The 17,240-nt window shown below is 45.6% G+C and overlaps 1 protein-coding gene across 1 annotated transcript in view; it reads right to left on the bottom strand.

The window, feature by feature from the left end:
• The window catches only part of LOC135216294 (bridge-like lipid transfer protein family member 1), a 661,298-nt gene that overhangs the window by 186,867 nt on the left and 457,191 nt on the right, over positions 1 to 17,240 (bottom strand). The window contains exons 16-18 of the mRNA XM_064251460.1: positions 10,158 to 10,319; positions 9,888 to 9,991; positions 7,688 to 7,818 (exon numbers count right to left, since the gene is read on the bottom strand). Coding sequence (XP_064107530.1) covers positions 7,688 to 7,818; positions 9,888 to 9,991; positions 10,158 to 10,319 — 397 coding nt within the window. The remainder of the gene's footprint in view (positions 1 to 7,687; positions 7,819 to 9,887; positions 9,992 to 10,157; positions 10,320 to 17,240) is intronic.

Here is a 17,240-nt window from a genome sequence, read left to right as displayed (position 1 = left end):
TGAGTAGCTAAAATCGGCAAATACTTAAAACCCCTCTAAAAATGCTTTGAGATGCCTATTTTGATAATTAAAACACAAAAAAAAAACATTAATAGTGCTTATACCCGAGTGTTTTAATAGCTTCATCACAAAACATGCGATTAATCACTAAAGTTATATGATAATACAGTAATTTATTTATGAATATTTCTCAGGGAAAAATACTGTGAATATGAGAATTTTTCACGAATAATGGGTATACTATGATCCATAGAAAGATCCGCGAATAGGGAAGTCTGTGAATCGTGAGTCCACAAATAGCAGGGGTCAACTATAAAGGAAATAAACATTCTGGTATAAGAGTAGCTTAAACAAATTCTGAAAAAGACAGAATTTTATATTCGCTACATTGCCAATAGATTTTATGGTAAATATTCGATACAGCAAACTTCTCACATCGCAAATTGGCAACTATCAACAGCTCCTCAAAGCTCTCTCTGAGAGAAACAATGACAGTATCTTGAAGATCCCTGTCTCTTGGCACTGCTGTTAAACTTAGTCAAGTATGGTTGCAACATAATACTAAGACACATTTTTCATTTTCTCTTCACATATCACATTCAGGGTGAATTTACAGTATGAAAACACAACTTTTATTTTATCTTGATCACATGAGTATGTAATACAAAATCAAATGATAAGTAACAACAGGTATAAAGAATTAATGCTTCTCTCTTTACTTTTACTCATAATTCCTTTGTATTTGATCTTATTTATTTCAGGAAATCATGATTTAGTTATACAACTAATACCAAATCCTATGCTATGGCCAAAACTTTCCTATCTTGTGCTAAACGTGATAAAATGACAAATTTTCTAAGACAATTTGTATTTTTCATAGCTACAAACCTGAGGTCTTAAAAATAGGATCATTTCTAGAGGCCTAGCTGGATCCAGTTAAAAAACAGATGAAGGCAAGGAATCTTGTGATATCTGGCAATCCATGCAAAGATCGGGTGAAGGGTGGTTGAAGACCATCCACCTACGATCACGCATCAGTCTTCCCCAACTCAGGATGTCTTAACAAACAGAGGGGCAGCTAGAGGCGGGCAGTATAATGTTAAGACCTCAGGTTTGTAGCTATGAAAAATACATATTGTCTTAGAAAATTTGTCATTTGTTCATACACAAACAAACCTTCGGTCTTAAAATTAGGATAGACTTATACTTGGAGGGAGGTACAAGACATCCTATACCAACTGAGGGCCTACCCACCAGTCCAGCTTCCAGAAGAAATTACCTCTGGACCCTGAGTGATGTACAATGATATATAGGAGAACCGTTGTATAGGGAACCAAAGAGAAACTTTGACTGTCTAATAGCAAACCAACACACTAGGGTTTGTACTACTCTCAACTACTCTTTGCCTAGGAGTGGAGCATATGCTACCAAATAGAGGGTTTGACATTTGCATATTAAGTGACCACACTATCAGTATGACTACCTTACTCATTGTATCAGACCAGTCCAGCGAATGATGTGTCTATTCCTTAACCTGCCCGAAGGAAGAAGGAAAGGTACAAGAGAAAGAGGGAGACCAGCCAACTCACTCATTCTCTCATCCACACAATCATCTTAGGAAAGATACAAAAGTGCCCTGTTAGGGGCAACTATGAGTACACAACCTGATGGGCAGCCACCACAGTACCCAGGGAAAACGTGTCCGCAGATCTGTGGACAACATCCTTAAGATAGAGAGGCGAACGTGGACTGGCGTAACCAAGTACTAGTGCTTAGCACTCTATGTACAGCCAAGTTCTTTTTGAAAGCCAGAGAGGGACCAATACCCTTAACGTCATGCACACTAGCCTGCACAGACGTGGTAGTGAAATCATCAAGAGACAAGTATGCCTGTCTGATGGCTTCCCTTATCCAAAAAGAGATAGTATTCCTAGAAACCTCTTTCTTGTACGGCCTGTAATAACAAAAAGTCTGCGGCATCCTGGTCTGAGGTGCTGAGTCTATTCAAGATAGCAACGCAGGGCCCGGACAGGGCACAATAAACGCTCTTGAGCATCACCACCCACAAGTCATTCTGTGATGGAATGGAAAATGAAGTGAATCTGTCATCGTGCACAGAGGGAATTTTGGGTCTTGGCCACGAATTACGCAACAAATTTGAAGGACAATGACCCCCAACCCCTGGTGTGCTTCACCTCATAGCTCAGATCATGGAGCTCTCCTACCCTCTTGGAAGATGCCAAGGCCAGAAGGAAAACTGCCTTGAGCGTCAAGTTCCTGTCAGATGAGCGATGCAAGGGCTCATATGGACTCTTCGTGAAGCTCTTGAGAACCAAGGAAACATCCCACCTCTGAGGCTTGAGCTTTCTAGGAGAACTTGACTGCTCAGACCCCTTAACTTGCAAGGAAAGTTCCCAGGAAGAGGAGATGTTACCTTTAAGGCGTAACACCAAACTTGTCTCTGAGGAAGGTTAAAAGTCTGCTATTCGCTGAATAGAGGTTGCGAGTGTAGAAAAACCCTGTCACGACACCAATCACAGTAGATCGCTTATTTGCCTTGGTAAACCGTGGAGGTCGACTTTCTGAGACTGCTGGACATATGCCCTGTTGTCCTTCTGAGAAAAGCCTCCCGCTCGGAGGAGAAACTTGATAGCCTCCAATCGTGAAAAGACAGGGATTCTACTGACAGGTGGAACATTTACGCATGAGGCTAACATGGGAGATGTCGCCAAGGGGGAAATCTCCCTTGGAACCTCTGACAATAACTACAGCAGATCTGGGAACCCCTCGCCTGAGGCCCCAGAGGGGCTACCAAAGTCATCCTGAGACCCTGTGAACTCATTAGCCTGTTCAGAACCTGACGGATCAAACAAAACAGGGAAGGCATACGCCTCCAGGTTGTCCCAGGGATGTTGGAATGCGTCCTCTGCCAATGCTAAAGGATCTGGGACCATTGAACAGAAAATCTCCAGCTTCCTGATGAAGCGAGTCGGAAAAAGGTCCAACATGGGTCTACCCAAAACCTGGAAGAGCTTGTCTGCTACCACTTGATGAAGTGCCTAGGATCTGATGCCAACGACCATGTTTGTCTGCGACCACATTCAGTTTGCCTGGGATATACCTGACAGAGAGCTCTGGCCAACTGCTGACCGCTCATTGGTGAACCTCGACGGTCAAGGTGTGAAGTTGATGAGAAACCAGGCCTTCATTTTGTTCACACAGGCTACCACCATGGCGTTGTCCGACATGAGAATGACAGAATGACATTCTACCTTCTCCCCAAAACTCCTTCTGACCTAGGAAGGCTGCATTCAACTCCAAGACGTTGATATGTTGCTGCTTGTCCTCCAAACGCCTAAAGCGATGAAGTCGCCGAGATAAGGCCACCCAACCTGTGAGGGAGGCATCTGAGAACAGAAGGAAGTCCGGTGGCAGAGAACATAGAGGGACATCCTTCGAAAGATTCTGGTCATCCAGCCACCAACGAAGGTCTTCTCTCACTTCCAGAGACAGAGGAACCATTAACAGGGGTGAGTCCCCTGCCGGAGACCAGAATTCTCCCAGTCTCCATTGCAGAGACCAAAGAAGATGCCCATGAGGGACCAGGTTCTACAGGGATGACAACACTCCCAGAAGAACCTGCCACTGACGAGCTGACTGATGTGGTTCCGACAGGAAGTTGCGTGCCACCCCAGCAACTTCTCCAATCTCTGATCCGACGGGAAAACTTTGCCACTGTCGTATTGATGACCATGCCCAGGTAGAGAATTCTTTGACTGGGTACGAGGTTCGACTTTTCCTGCTTGACTACGATGCCCAGTTCCAGACAACCGAAGTAGATAATCCCTGTCCTGCAGCAGCTTTTCCCTGGAAACTGCCAAGACCAAGTAATTGTCGAGGTACCTCAGCAAACAGATCCCCTGAGCATGGGCCCAACTTGACACAAGAGAAGACCCTTGTGAACACTTGAGGGGCTGTTGTCAGCCCGAAGCATAAGACTTTGAACTTGAAGACCTCGTCCCCAAGAGAGAAGTGAAGGAACTTCCTGGACATCGGATGAACAGGGATTTGGAAGTATGCGTCCCTTAAGTCTATCGACAGCATGAAATCGCCTTCCCTCACGACTGCCAACACCAAACGCAGGGTCTCCATCTTGAACCGTGCCTTTCGATGAAGTGATTCAAGGAGGATAAGTCGATCATAGGTCTCCATCCTCCCGACGCCTTGAGCACCAAGATGTGACTGTAAAACCCAGGAGACGGAAGCACCACTTCCTCTATAGCAACCTTGTCCAGCATCTTCTGCACTTCCTCCCGAAGAGCCAAGGATTTCAGAGAATCTGGAGGATATGCCTTCGTGAGCTGCGGTTTGTCCAACAGAGAAGGAGAGAAATCGAATGGCAGTAGGTACCCCACCCTAAGGGAATCTACCACTTACTTCTCCACCCCATAACTCTGCCACTTGGCCCAATGGCCTGCTAGGCACCCCCCTCCATGGCACAGGAGAGGGGGAGGTGCCTAACCTACCGACAGCCCCCTTTACCTCTGCCCCTTGGGCCCCTTCTTGGCCTAAAGGAACGAGAGCAAAAGGGACGTTGATCCTCTGACCAAGGCTGAGTCGAACGGGAAGACCCTGCCGAACTCGAATTCCTCGACGGCCTACCAGGCAACGATCTTCTTGACTACTGCTGGACAGGGGGAGGAGGAGGAGCCGGATGTCTCCGAGGAGGAGACTCCGACTCAGACACGGCCTGGTGCACCAGTCTGTCTTTGGTGTCAGCCTGACGCTGGCCTATCGCATTCTAATCAGCAGAAGGTTAGCCCATAAATTAACATTGAGGTGAGCCATGTACAAAATCGCCTTGCCTCCGGACTGCAACAGATTGGCAAGAGAGGATGTAGTCACCAACCCTTCTGGAGACCTGTCGGAAGCTATCTTGGCAATGACCACAGACCAGAAGTCCAGCCAAGAAACTGTGAGCAACATGGAGGCTGCCGTCGATTCCAATGCTGAGGGATCCTGCGAAGACAAGGACGGAGCCACCGACCTCACCTGCTCCAAAGTCAATTCCTGCTTTAGGTGATGATGTCTGGGTTAAGATGGCGCGACACAAAAAATAGTAGAGTTCATAGCATAGTACTTCCTAGCCCTGTAAGAGGCAGGAGTAGTAGCTTGGCAGAGCCCCTAGAGTGAAGCGAACCATCCCAGTTCGAAACAGAGGCGTTAACCCTATACAAGATTAACTGGACGTGCCCAGATAATTAAAGCTGGAGAGATGATTTGGGATCCTGCATAGCTCCCACCAAGGCTTCCAAGCAAGAAGGAGGGAAGACGACCAAGCCTGAGACCTACTTTCCAAATTGTTGAACCCACGAATGAGATCAACAACTTCCAAAAAGGAAGACAAAAACTCTTGCGTGTCTCCCTCCTCCTGCTCCGGCAAAGGAGACCGACAATGAGAAGGATGTGTAGGCTCCTCTTAGGCACCTTCTTCATTAAAATTAATGGCAGGATCAGCAGCCAAACAGCCCGAAACACCAACTAACCTGTCTGGGCTAGGTCCACGCTTCGGCTCCCGAGATGAACCCTCTATAACACTAGGTATATCACTATGTTCTCCTCCACCAGATGATTCATTAACATGTCCGTGAATGGTCACTGGCGTGGCCGACTTACGAACGTGAGTAGGAGAGGAATCCTGAACACTCGAGATCGAAGGAGAATCCTCCAGAATCGAACTCTTACAAGCATCAGTGAGAGGGGCAGGCAAACACTCCTGCTACAGCAACTTCGCGCTCATCACCTTCGACCTATTGACAGGTGCCTTGAGATCCTTACGGCAACAAATAAGCCTTGGAGAAGAAGGAGCACTTGCATCATGTGCACAGACAGGGGAGGTTGCAACACACTCGTGATGTGCATGGATGGAGGAGGCTGCAACACACTCGAGGCGTGCACGGACGGGGGAAGTTGCAACACGCCCGCGATTCGATGCAGAGGACGAAGCAACCGCTGCAGATTACACAAGGGAAGATACACCAACACTCCCCAAAATGCCAACAATCTTGAGAACACGTCCGAGTAGTTCCTCCCTTGTAAACGAAGAAAGAGCCAAGTCCTTGGCCTTTCAACGCTTGATACACCGACGTGGCATAGAGGGGGAAGAGGGAGAAAACAGTACTGGTTCCTTAAGTGATCTCTTCGCAGGAGGTGGGGACGAAGCAACACGTTTCTTCCATCCTCCCAACTGACAAGGCAGCCAAATTAATATCCAAAACAGATTCCAACCTCTTAAGCACTGCCTTGCATATAACCTCAGACTGATCTGCAAGAGAAGGCTCTGATGACATGGAAGGGAGAAGTAGCGAACTGGGCGGCAGAGATGACGTCACGACTGAGACAGGCAGTGCTCAGATGACTGGGAGTGACGTCATTCATGGGAGTGACGTCATCCATGGGAGTGATGTCACAAGTGGTGATGACGTCACTGCTTCCCCTTGGGGCGAAGGGGAGGAGATGCCACTGGCGGAGGAATAAACAACAACGGATACCGTGACGTTATCAACGGGGCAGACACCACAGCTTCCCTCAGACTCGAAGAAGCAGCAACAGTCACTGGCAGAGCAATACAAGATGGCTGACCTCGGCTACCCATGAAGACAAGGCTGGGAGGAGGGGGGATGGCCTGACCACCCTGACAGGGTACCCCCTAGCCCGAGTGTCTTCCAATTGCCGCCATCTTGGACGCCTCCAACTCTGGAAGAAAAAAGAATGATGAAAAAAGCCTCCTCATTCCCGGGAATCAAATTAATTCCCGAAGAAGGGGTGACATTACAAACATCAGCCTGGTGGCCTCCCGATACATCCAGCAACGAATCAATTGAAGAAAAGGTAGGAGACACAGGAACAACTCTACCATGGGGGTTGAAGACTGCAGGAGACGAAGCATCGAAAAGGGGCAAAAAAACCTTTCCATGAAGGAAGAGTCAAAACCCTCTGATGTTCTCTCTTGCTAAACAACAACTTCTACTCCTCTTTAGGCCATGCCTGGCATTCCGTGCAAAGATCATTAGTCCCGAGATGTGGGGGTGGGGTCCAGTCTCTGCCGAAGCCAAAAACGAGAACACGGAAAACCTGGAATTCCAGGGCACACACGTTGACGAGGCCAAGAAGGAACAGAAGCCATAATATCAACCACACACACACACAAAATGCAAGCGAAACGGGCAATGAACCGGGTAAAGGCCAAGAGAGGTAAACACGAATCTCGCCCAGGCGGTCAAAGAAAAGACTGATGCATGATCGTAGGTGGATGGTCTTTGACCATCCCTCATCCGATCTACGCATGCATTGCCAGATATCATAAGATTCCTTGCTTTCATCTGTTTTTTAACTGGATCCAGCTAGGCGCTAGAAATTATCCTATTGATAAGACCTCAGGTTTGTTCGCGTATGAACAATAAAAAAAATATAAACACATTGCTAGTTTTCTAAGCTAGAAAATGAAAATATCTCATGGTAGCAGCCAATCAGAGGCCGCCAAAGCTCACCCAAGAATCTACAGCAAGTGAACCAGCTATAGTTAGTGTTGGTATCCCTTGCATACCAACACACCAAATTCCTTAGTATGGAAAATTCTAATTTCAAACTGAGATGAAAAGACAAAAGGTGAAACAAAGTACTGTACCTAATCCATGACGAGAGTGAAGAGATCCCCCTTCAGCCTCTAGGAGAGTTGTTTTTTCATCCGTTACTTCTGTTGCTATTAAAGTTGGATCAAACTTTGGCGATGTTCTCCCCTCTGGAGCAGTTGGTGGCCTATTATCATAAAAATCTGGTACAGTAGGTTGCCTATAATCATATGAACTTAATAAAAGAAATCATTCAAACTTAATGAAAGAAATCTTTTTCAGAATAGATAAAGGAATCCAAATCCATGAACAAAGGGTAAACTAATCCAATTTATTCTAGATCTGCACATTGTTGGATCACTGCTGCACACCAATAATCAACTGTTGACATTTATTTTATTACCAACTAAAGAGCCTTTTAAATAATGTATAAGGGTACTCAATGGACGTTAACACACAAGTCTTTAACACCAAGTTTTTGGGTATTTATGCCCTCAGTTTCATTATGCATTCTGATGCCTATCATCATGTTGATGTTTAAGTTTTAATGACTATAGAAAAATTACTATTCAGGCTAGCTTGAAATGTTTCTGCATGTTATTTAGGGAAGAGTTGTGCCTTACAATGTTGCATTAAAAAATTAAAAACAAAATATAAAGCAAACATGGAGAGAGAAAACAAAGAATAGTACTGTAACAAAATTACCAATAATCTTTCAACAATATTTCATCAACGAAAATTTAGTATATCTAGCAGCCTCTTGGTACACATGCTGTATGATGCAAAGGGCCTCATTGAAATTCCACTACCAATGTCTTTTCTGTACATTATCTTCCACAAATCTCCATTCGCACTCAGTTTCCCTTCTTCTAATTCTTATTCAGAATCTACTTATTGTGCATAAGATTCTTCACAAAAACTGAAAATGAAAGCATACAGAACCCAAATGCATCAAATGTTGTTAGAAGATGATTATCATATACAATTTACTCTCTGACATCAGTTCAATGAAAGAATTCAAACTAATCACGCATTCTTTAATTATTTAATGTTCTTTAACAAAGTCATATTCCTCATCTGTGGCAAGACCAACAGTCATTACTGAATTGAACTGAATATAGACTTTAGGCCAAAGGCCAAGCACTGGGACCTATGAGGTCATTCAGCACTGCAACGGATACTGATGGTACAAGGTTTGAAAGGTGTAACAGTTGTAGTACTATGAATCAATTGTAAGGAAAGGGGGGAAAGTAAGATGAAAGAAAGAGAATATGAAAGGAGGTACATTATAAGGAATGAATGGGGTTGCAGCTAGAGGCCGAAGGCACTAAACAACAGTCATAATTGCCATATTTGGGGAACTGCAAAACCATATGAATCTGTGGAACACGAATGAGATGCTCTCAAAATTAATGTCTGGTGTGCTTTGGGAAAGAATCGAATCACAGGGACATTCTTTTATGAAGAATGAATTGTTAATGATGATATGTATTTAGAACTAGTATTACAAAATTACTTTCTTCTTAAACTTGAACAATTAGAACTCATGGAAAATATATTTTTCAACAAGATGGTTAACCCTGTCACTTTGATCTGCAAGCATTGCAGTTTCTAAATGAGAAATTCCCTTTAAGATGAATTGAAAAAGGTGGACCATTATTTTGGCCTCCACATTCACCATAGTATTTTACTCCATTGGATTTCTTTTTATGGATGTGTGTGAAAAGTATTATTTATTCAAATAAGCCTCATTTGACTTGAAGGCAAGGATAACTGGTCACTGAAGGTATATTACTGAAAATCAACTGGAAAATATTTTCCAAGAACTACAGAATTGTATTTCTTTTTGTAGTAGTAATGATGGAGGACACACTGATAATTAACAAGATAAACAGATAATTTAGGCCATTCCTCTTTCTCAGCCTTTTTTACCATGTATAGTTATAAATCTACAATTATCCTATTTTAAATTGCACCATGACCTTTTTTACCATGTATAGTTATAAATCTACAATTATCCTATTTTAAATTGCACCATGACCTTTTTTACCATGTATAGTTATAAATCTATAATTACCCTATTTTAAATTGCACCATGACTTTATGGATACCTTGTATATAAATAAAACAAAATGCTCTTTCCCTTGAGAAGATATTGTTTTCAAGCTCCTTATATATTAAAATTTGCTCACTGAACATTTTCATCATGAGACAAAAATCTCTTAAACATGTATAAAAATAACAATTGTAAATTACCTGTAGTTGTATGCAGGTCTTGCTTGCTTATTTCTGAAGGTCTGCTCCATCAAGAGAGGCATATAAAGTGCATTTTTCCACTGTCGGCTAAGCACTACAACGCCCTGCAATATCATAATTGACAATAATAGGCCAACATGCCTTTCTAAATTACTTACACTTTAAAAAATAGTATACACACTCTAATGACTTCGAGATTAAACATGCTCATTTATATACCTTTCAGAACTTGAAATGAAATCTAATATAGTAGAGAGTATGGTGACTCACCTGTCTTAAGGTAGCTAACTTTGGTAAATGCGGAGCAGTGAGATTACTTTCAATGGTGCGAGGGGATGATTGCAATACATAACGGCGTAAAACTGTACAAAGCTGACACGAAGGATCCTCTTGTAGAGTCTGACTCAAGGGCATTAATTTCAGGTACTTATTCTGGAAAAATAAATTTATCCCTTGATAGTAATATTGAGCATATTTATTAAGCAAAGCAACAAAAAAGGTACTTGGATTCAACTCCAGATTGCTGATAAACAAGAGACCATCCATTGATCGTCCAAGTCATAACTGTGATTACAGTGAGGCCGCCATATTCAAGTTCTCAAGATTCACAGGTTTCTCTATGGAACATATCTACATACTATTCGTGGAAAATTCGCCTATTTTTCACTGAGAAATATTCACTAAATAATGTATTTTCCTGTCAATTTCATGACTAAATGCACTTTTTGTGATAAAACTATTAAAATATTCAGGTACTGTATAAGCATTTCTGGGCTCAGCTCGTGTCGGCCTATGAAATATCCTTAAGTTCATTATTTCTAGGTAAATTAATCCTAATATTACCAGAGAAAAAATAAAATCAAGAAAATGTCAGTTAAACTGACTCGCTCACTCTATAAAAGAAGTGTTGGTATGGTAACAGGGGCGAGTGAGATCACTACCACGAGTCATTTACCATTTAGACCTTCCATCACAAAATCCCCCACCTGAGAGAGCTGATACCAAAGGGTGATGCGTCCGCTACTACTACTACTACCGACGCCAAGCGGAGAGCAGCGCCTCTAGCGGCCATCCTTTATAATTAGCTCGACAACGCCAGTTGTGATTCTTTTGCTCGTGTTGTTTTCGCTTTTTTGGATTTACCTATTCCACGATGGAACGTGCTGCTATCGCTTCGGCTAAGTTAAGTGCCCGATAAGTAATAATTTTTGTATTTCAGTCTTCCAGGGACCAGTATTTTCCGTTTTTTAGGTCATATACGGTCACCTGGTTGACTCGTGGCGGCCATGAGCCGCCTCGTGTTCCTAAGATTTCCCAGTCTCCCATACTGGGACATCTTATGCTTATGGGCTCTTATTTTACGTTCATCGTCTTGTTACATCGTATTTTAGAATTAGGGTACACAGCCCATACCTTTTACCTTTTATCTTTTAGTTTTGTATTTAGGGCTATACTGTGTTTCTCTCGCCCAGCATCCCAGCTCTTGCTCTTCATCGGCTACCGCTGGCTCCGAGTAGTCGACTGCTCTTCGGATCAGTTCGCCTCCTCCTGGGCTTCTTTCTCTTTTACTCAAGTGTCCCTTCCATTCTTTTACGATGTATTTATTATTTATCAGTGTTATTTAGGGTGTTAGGCTAGCCTAGGTGCCTTGTACCGTGTGTTGGTACAGTTGGGTTCACGTGGCCTCTCTGTGGTTGTGTTGCTATCGTGTCCTGGGCCACCACCGATCACGTGTCCCATTAGGCACCTTACCCTCTCCCTTCCCTCCCTTCCACGTGGTAGGGAGGGGTCTGGTCGGGCCTCCTCGGTTGTCATGACAACCACAGTAGCCTTCCTTCCCTCTCCCTCTGAGGGGCCAGAGGAGCCCCATACCAGCTGGGGGCCGGGTGTACCACTTGTCTCGGGTACCGGGGTACTAGACGGGTTGAGTTGGGGGGTTGTTTGGGGGGGGGGGGGGGGGTTGGCCACCCCCTCTCTCTCTCGCCCGCCGCGGGGTTAGCCCACATACTCTCCCCTTCCCTCCCTACCCTTCCCCTACCATAACGGACGGAGCCCCCGCTCAAGCCGGGAGCCCCTTCGGTTATCGGCGGTCATTCTGGCTCCACCAGCGGGCGGGTCCCCGGTGAGGATTTACCAGTGGTCTATATAGCTTGCCTAGTATATCTTTTTTTTTTTTTTTTTTTTTCCCCGCTACCGGAGGAGAGCTTGCTTTCTTACCCGGGCACTCCTCTAGTAGTCGGAAGGAATCATGTCTTATTCTATAAGGATACATACCCTTACTGATACTGTAATTTATTTGTTTATTTATAGTTTTCATGTACTATCTCCGTCGTTCTCCATCGTGGTTTCGTGGGCTCCTCACCACTCCTGGTTGGATCATTTTCTTGTCTCCGGCGTACTCTGCGGACCCCAACCAACCGCCTATCTAACCACACGTATTGCGGCGGAGCACTAGTTTTACTCTAACTTACATACTCCGGCATGCAGCGGAGTCTATGTTAGGCTGTAAGTGTGTAACCCCGATACTCATGTATCCCTCCACTTACAGGCTACTAACTGCCAGGATCCAGGCTGCAACGCAGTCCTTTACGACCCCTGTCCCCATGAGGAATGCAGGACCCACGCCCCGTGTGCCACTACCCACAGCGGGATGATTGTCTGGCACCCTGAGGCATGCACCATCTGCTACGACCTCGTGAGTCAGCTTTTGGGTGGGGTAAGTAGATTCCTGGACAAATTTCCTGTAATCAATGGTTTATATTTAGTTTTAAGCTACTTTAAGCTGTATCTCCGCCGTTAGAGGCTTCATATCGCCTTCTCTTTCAGGCTGCCGCCGTGAAAGAAGTCGCTTTGGCAACCCTGAAAGCTTGGGTAGGCGGCTTCGGCAAAAACGCCGCCAAAGGTCAGCCTTACATCCTGGATAAAAAATTGGCTATCCAGATCTTCCCCGGAGGCAAGGCGACGGGGTATGTCGACCCCGTCTCAGCAGCCCCACTCATAGCCTCAATCCAGCAGGAGGTGCAGCAGGCGTTTGGGTCCGTCTCGACACAGGAACCGGTGCCGGATGTCGCAAACCTGGATCTAAACCTTGAGCCAATGGCGGTAGGTGCCGAGGACTTGTTGGTCGAGGTAGGTGTTTCGGGCGCTCAAGGGCTACCTTTGAGAGCTCCTGGATCTTCTTCCCCTGTCCCTTCTTCTTCATCTTTTCAAGGCTTCACGGGATCTGAGATCCCTTCGAGTTCACCCGCTCTCTCTGTACCCCTGAAAGTGAAGGGACAGAGAGAACAGAAGACCCTTCATAAGACGATTTCCAAAAAGTCGTCGTCTTCTTCGGCACGGAAGTCTACGACATCCTACGCCGATGCGGTGAAGGCCAAGCCTAGCTCTTCTCACTCAAAGAGCTCAAGAAGCAAGGCTTCTAAAGAGAAGGCCCGCGCTCCGGCCGAGCCAGTGCCTTCTCCGGCATCCACCGGATCCACTCCGGTTACTCCTGTTGGGGTGGCTGGACCTAGTGCTTTTGATCCCACCACCTTCTCAGCAGGAGTTTTGCAACAAGTGGGAGAGATGGTCGGCTCTCTCGGTACGAGATTTGAGCAAATGTTTGCTCAACTCTCCAGTACCATTAATCAGTCCGGTCAGTCAATCCAAGACCTCTCTAACCGTGTTAGAGAACATGATGACCGTTTCGCTGGCCTGACTCAGGCCCCACAAGCGAACTTCCCTGTAGCAGGTACTGGTTTGGTCCAGTTACCTCCATATGAATCCCTGCCAGCTTTCTCTATGAATAATCCTTGGAGGGTGGCAGCTTATGCCCCCACCCTTCAAGGATGGCATGATCTCCATTCCGGAGTGTGGAACAAGAGGATTGAGGACTTCGAGTTCTACCCCCCCGGATTGACTCAGCCTTTCATAGGGTATGCCAGACTGACAGAAACAGCCCTCAATAGAGAGGACAAAATCTCTAGGGAGACTGTTCTATACAGTAGGGATCATGCACAGAGGGAATGGGTTCACTGCCTGGAGGATTGGGATTGTACGAATACCAAACTCCAGGCATTCAAGAGCCCTTTCACTATCTTTGCCACAGAGGAGGAGGCTTCTCTTCCTTTTGTGACTAAGATGGTGGAAACGACTCTCCAGGCCGTCCTTAAGGACGAACCCGTTCCACAATTGAGGGAGGCGGAACCAACATCTCCGCTCTTTCCTGCCTTCGGAGAACTGTGGGAGAACTTGCCAGCCACTTTCACAGTAGGGAAGCTGAAACCAGACTGTGCGATGGACCAGTTTGGCGAGAAGCTCCCTAGACTGCCTGATAGCCTTATTCAGGCAGAATTCGATGCCCGTACGAGATTTGGGAGGTCACTTAACTCCCTTATCATCACGGAGATGGCTGCCCTTTCTTATGCCACCGAACCACTCTTCAAGATACTGGCTAAGTCTCAGCTCCAGTCAGTTCAAGCTGATGCTTTCGACTTTTTACCGCCAGAAGGAATTGTCGAAAGCATGTATTGCAAGAAGCAACTATTAGGCATGAACCTAATAGGCTTCTTGCTTCCAGCATGTGGGGTGCGGACCTCTTCCCAGAAGCTTCTGTGAATGAGGTACATCACGAGGCTGCTAGGCTTAACCAGAGCCTTAGAGCCAGATGGGGTATCTCATCCAAAAGGAAGCAAGAGAACCCCCCCGCTTCTGGTAAGAAACTGAAGAAGACTGGTAGGAGGTTCCAACCATACCAGAAACAGCAGCAACAGCAACACTCCGTCCAAGCTGTCCCAGTTACACAACAGGGGCAGCCCTCGACGTCTAAACAGACGCAACCCATCCTCCTGTTGTCTCCTCAAAACCAGCCCTCGACTTCATACACCGTCTCGCCAGCTTTCAACTCAATGTATGAGAGCCAAGCCTTCCCAACCTTTAACAGGTTCTCTAGGGAAGCAGGGCGAGAGGTCACTTTCGCTGAGGTACAGGAAGAGCTGCAAGAGGCAAGCACTTCAGAGGAGGGCGCGGAGGTCAACCCGCTCAACAGCAGTGAGGCTCCCCAGGTAGGAGGGAGGCTGTTCCTCTTCCGTCACAGGTGGGGGTTCAGCAAATGGGCACAGAGCATTGTGTCCAAAGGATTGGGTTGGAGTTGGATCAAAGATCCACCAAACAAGTCATTCTATCAGATACCATCAAAGGAGTTGACAGATTATGCGGAGGAACTCCTTCAGAAAGGAGCTATTGCGAGAGTCAAGCATCTAAAATTTCAAGGACGCTTGTTCAGCGTGCCAAAGAAAGGCTCAACAAAAAGAAGGGTAATCTTAGACTTGTCAAAGCTAAACTCTTTCATTCGTTGCGACAAGTTCAAAATGCTGACCATCTCGCAGGTGCGGACCTTACTTCCCCGTGGGGCCGTCACCACCTCTATCGATCTTACAGACGCATACTATCATATCCCTATAGCGAGACACTTCCGTCCATTCCTAGGCTTCAAACTAGGAAATCAGACCTTCTCTTTCAAAGTGATGCCCTTCGGACTGAATGTAGCCCCCAGGGTATTCACGAAAATAGCGGAAGTAGTAGTCCAGCAATTGAGATCACAAGGGATAATGGTAGTAGCGTACCTCGACGATTGGTTGATCTGGGCACCAACTGTCGAGGAATGCCTCAAAGCCACAAAGAAGGTAGTGCAATTCCTGGAACATCTGGGGTTCCAGATAAACAAAACGAAATCCAGATTCACTCCGGAGACTCGTTTTCAGTGGCTAGGAATCCAATGGGATTTATCCTCCCACAATCTGTCAATTCCGGTGGCCAAAAGGAAAGAAATAGCCAAGTCTGTGAGGCAATTTCTCAAAAGCAAACAAGCTTCAAGGAGAAACCAGGAAAGAATCCTAGGTTCCCTTCAGTTTGCCTCAGTGACGGACATCCTTCTGAAAGCAAGACTGAAAGATATAAATCGAGTTTGGCGGTCAAGAGCAAACGCCAAGTCTCGAGACAAGTTGTCAGTGATTCCACAGATCCTTCGCAACCAGCTCCGTCCATGGACAAAAGTGAAGAACCTTGCCAAGTTAGTACCCCTTCAATATCCTCCTCCGGCGTTAACGATTCACACTGATGCCTCCCTGTCCGGTTAGGGGGGATACTCTCAATTCAGGCAAGTTCAGGGGACTTGGTCCGTCCAGTTCCGCCAGCTCCACATAAATGTGCTGGAAGCAATGGCGGTGTTTCTTACCTTAAAGAGACTCCTCCCCCCAAAGAAGTCTCACCTAAGATTAGTTTTGGACAGTGCAGTAGTAGTACACTGCATCAACAGAGGAGGGTCCAAATCCAAACACGTGAATCATGTCATGATAGCCATCTTTGCTTACTAGCAAACAAGCGAAATGGCATCTTTCTGCCACCCACTTGGCAGGGGTAAGAAACGTTATAGCGGACGCATTGTCCCGGTCAGTCCCTCTGGAGTCAGAATGGTCTCTAGACGACAGGTCGTTCCAGTGGATATGCCAGAGAGTACCAGGTCTCCAAGTAGATCTATTCGCCTCACAGACGAACCACAAGCTCCCTTGCTATGTGGCCCCCAACCTGGACCCTCTGGCTTATGCCACAGACGCCCTGTCGATAGACTGGAATCAATGGAAGAGAATCTATGTATTTCCTCCAGTGAATCTTCTTTTGAAAGTTCTGAGCAAACTGAGGACTTTCAAAGGTCTAGTAGCCCTGATTGCTCCAGATTGGCCAAAGAGCAACTGGTATCCTCTGCTTCTGGAGTTGGGTCTCTGGCCTCAACAGATTCCCAACCCCAAGCTGTCGCAACCAGTACAAATGAGGACTGTGTTTGCTTCCTCAGGAATTCTTCAGACCCTAACTTTATTGACTTCATGAAGTTTGCGGCTAAAAAAGATGTTAACATTGATCCCCAAAACATCCTTTTTCTAGAATCAGATAAAAGGGAGGAATCAACTATTAGACAATATGACTCGGCTGTCAAAAAGTTAGCATCCTTCCTGAAGGAAACGGACACTACAACCATGACAGTTAATTAGCTATATCCTTTTTCAGATCCTTGTTTGAAAAAGGCTTAGCAGCTAGCACCATTACTACTAATAAATCGGCTTTAAAGAAAAATCTTTCAGTTGGGTTTCCAAATAGACTTAACAGAATCTTACTTTACGTCTATTCCCAAAGCCTGTGCTAGACTTAGACCTTCTGAAAGGCCTACTTCAGTTTCATGGTTCTTAAATGACGTCCTCAAACTAGCCTCAGATACTGACAACTCGTCTTGCACATTTATAATGCTACTTAGAAAGACGTTATTTTTATTAAGTCTGGCCTCAGGGGCCAGCAATTTCAGAACTGTCGGCTCTATCCAGG

The sequence above is a fragment of the Macrobrachium nipponense genome, chromosome 6 (genome assembly GCF_015104395.2).
Source record: "Macrobrachium nipponense isolate FS-2020 chromosome 6, ASM1510439v2, whole genome shotgun sequence".
In the NCBI taxonomy this organism is placed as follows: domain Eukaryota; kingdom Metazoa; phylum Arthropoda; class Malacostraca; order Decapoda; family Palaemonidae; genus Macrobrachium; species Macrobrachium nipponense.
The sequence above is the reverse complement of the archived record's forward strand: the minus strand, read 5'-3'. Positions and strand labels throughout refer to the sequence as shown.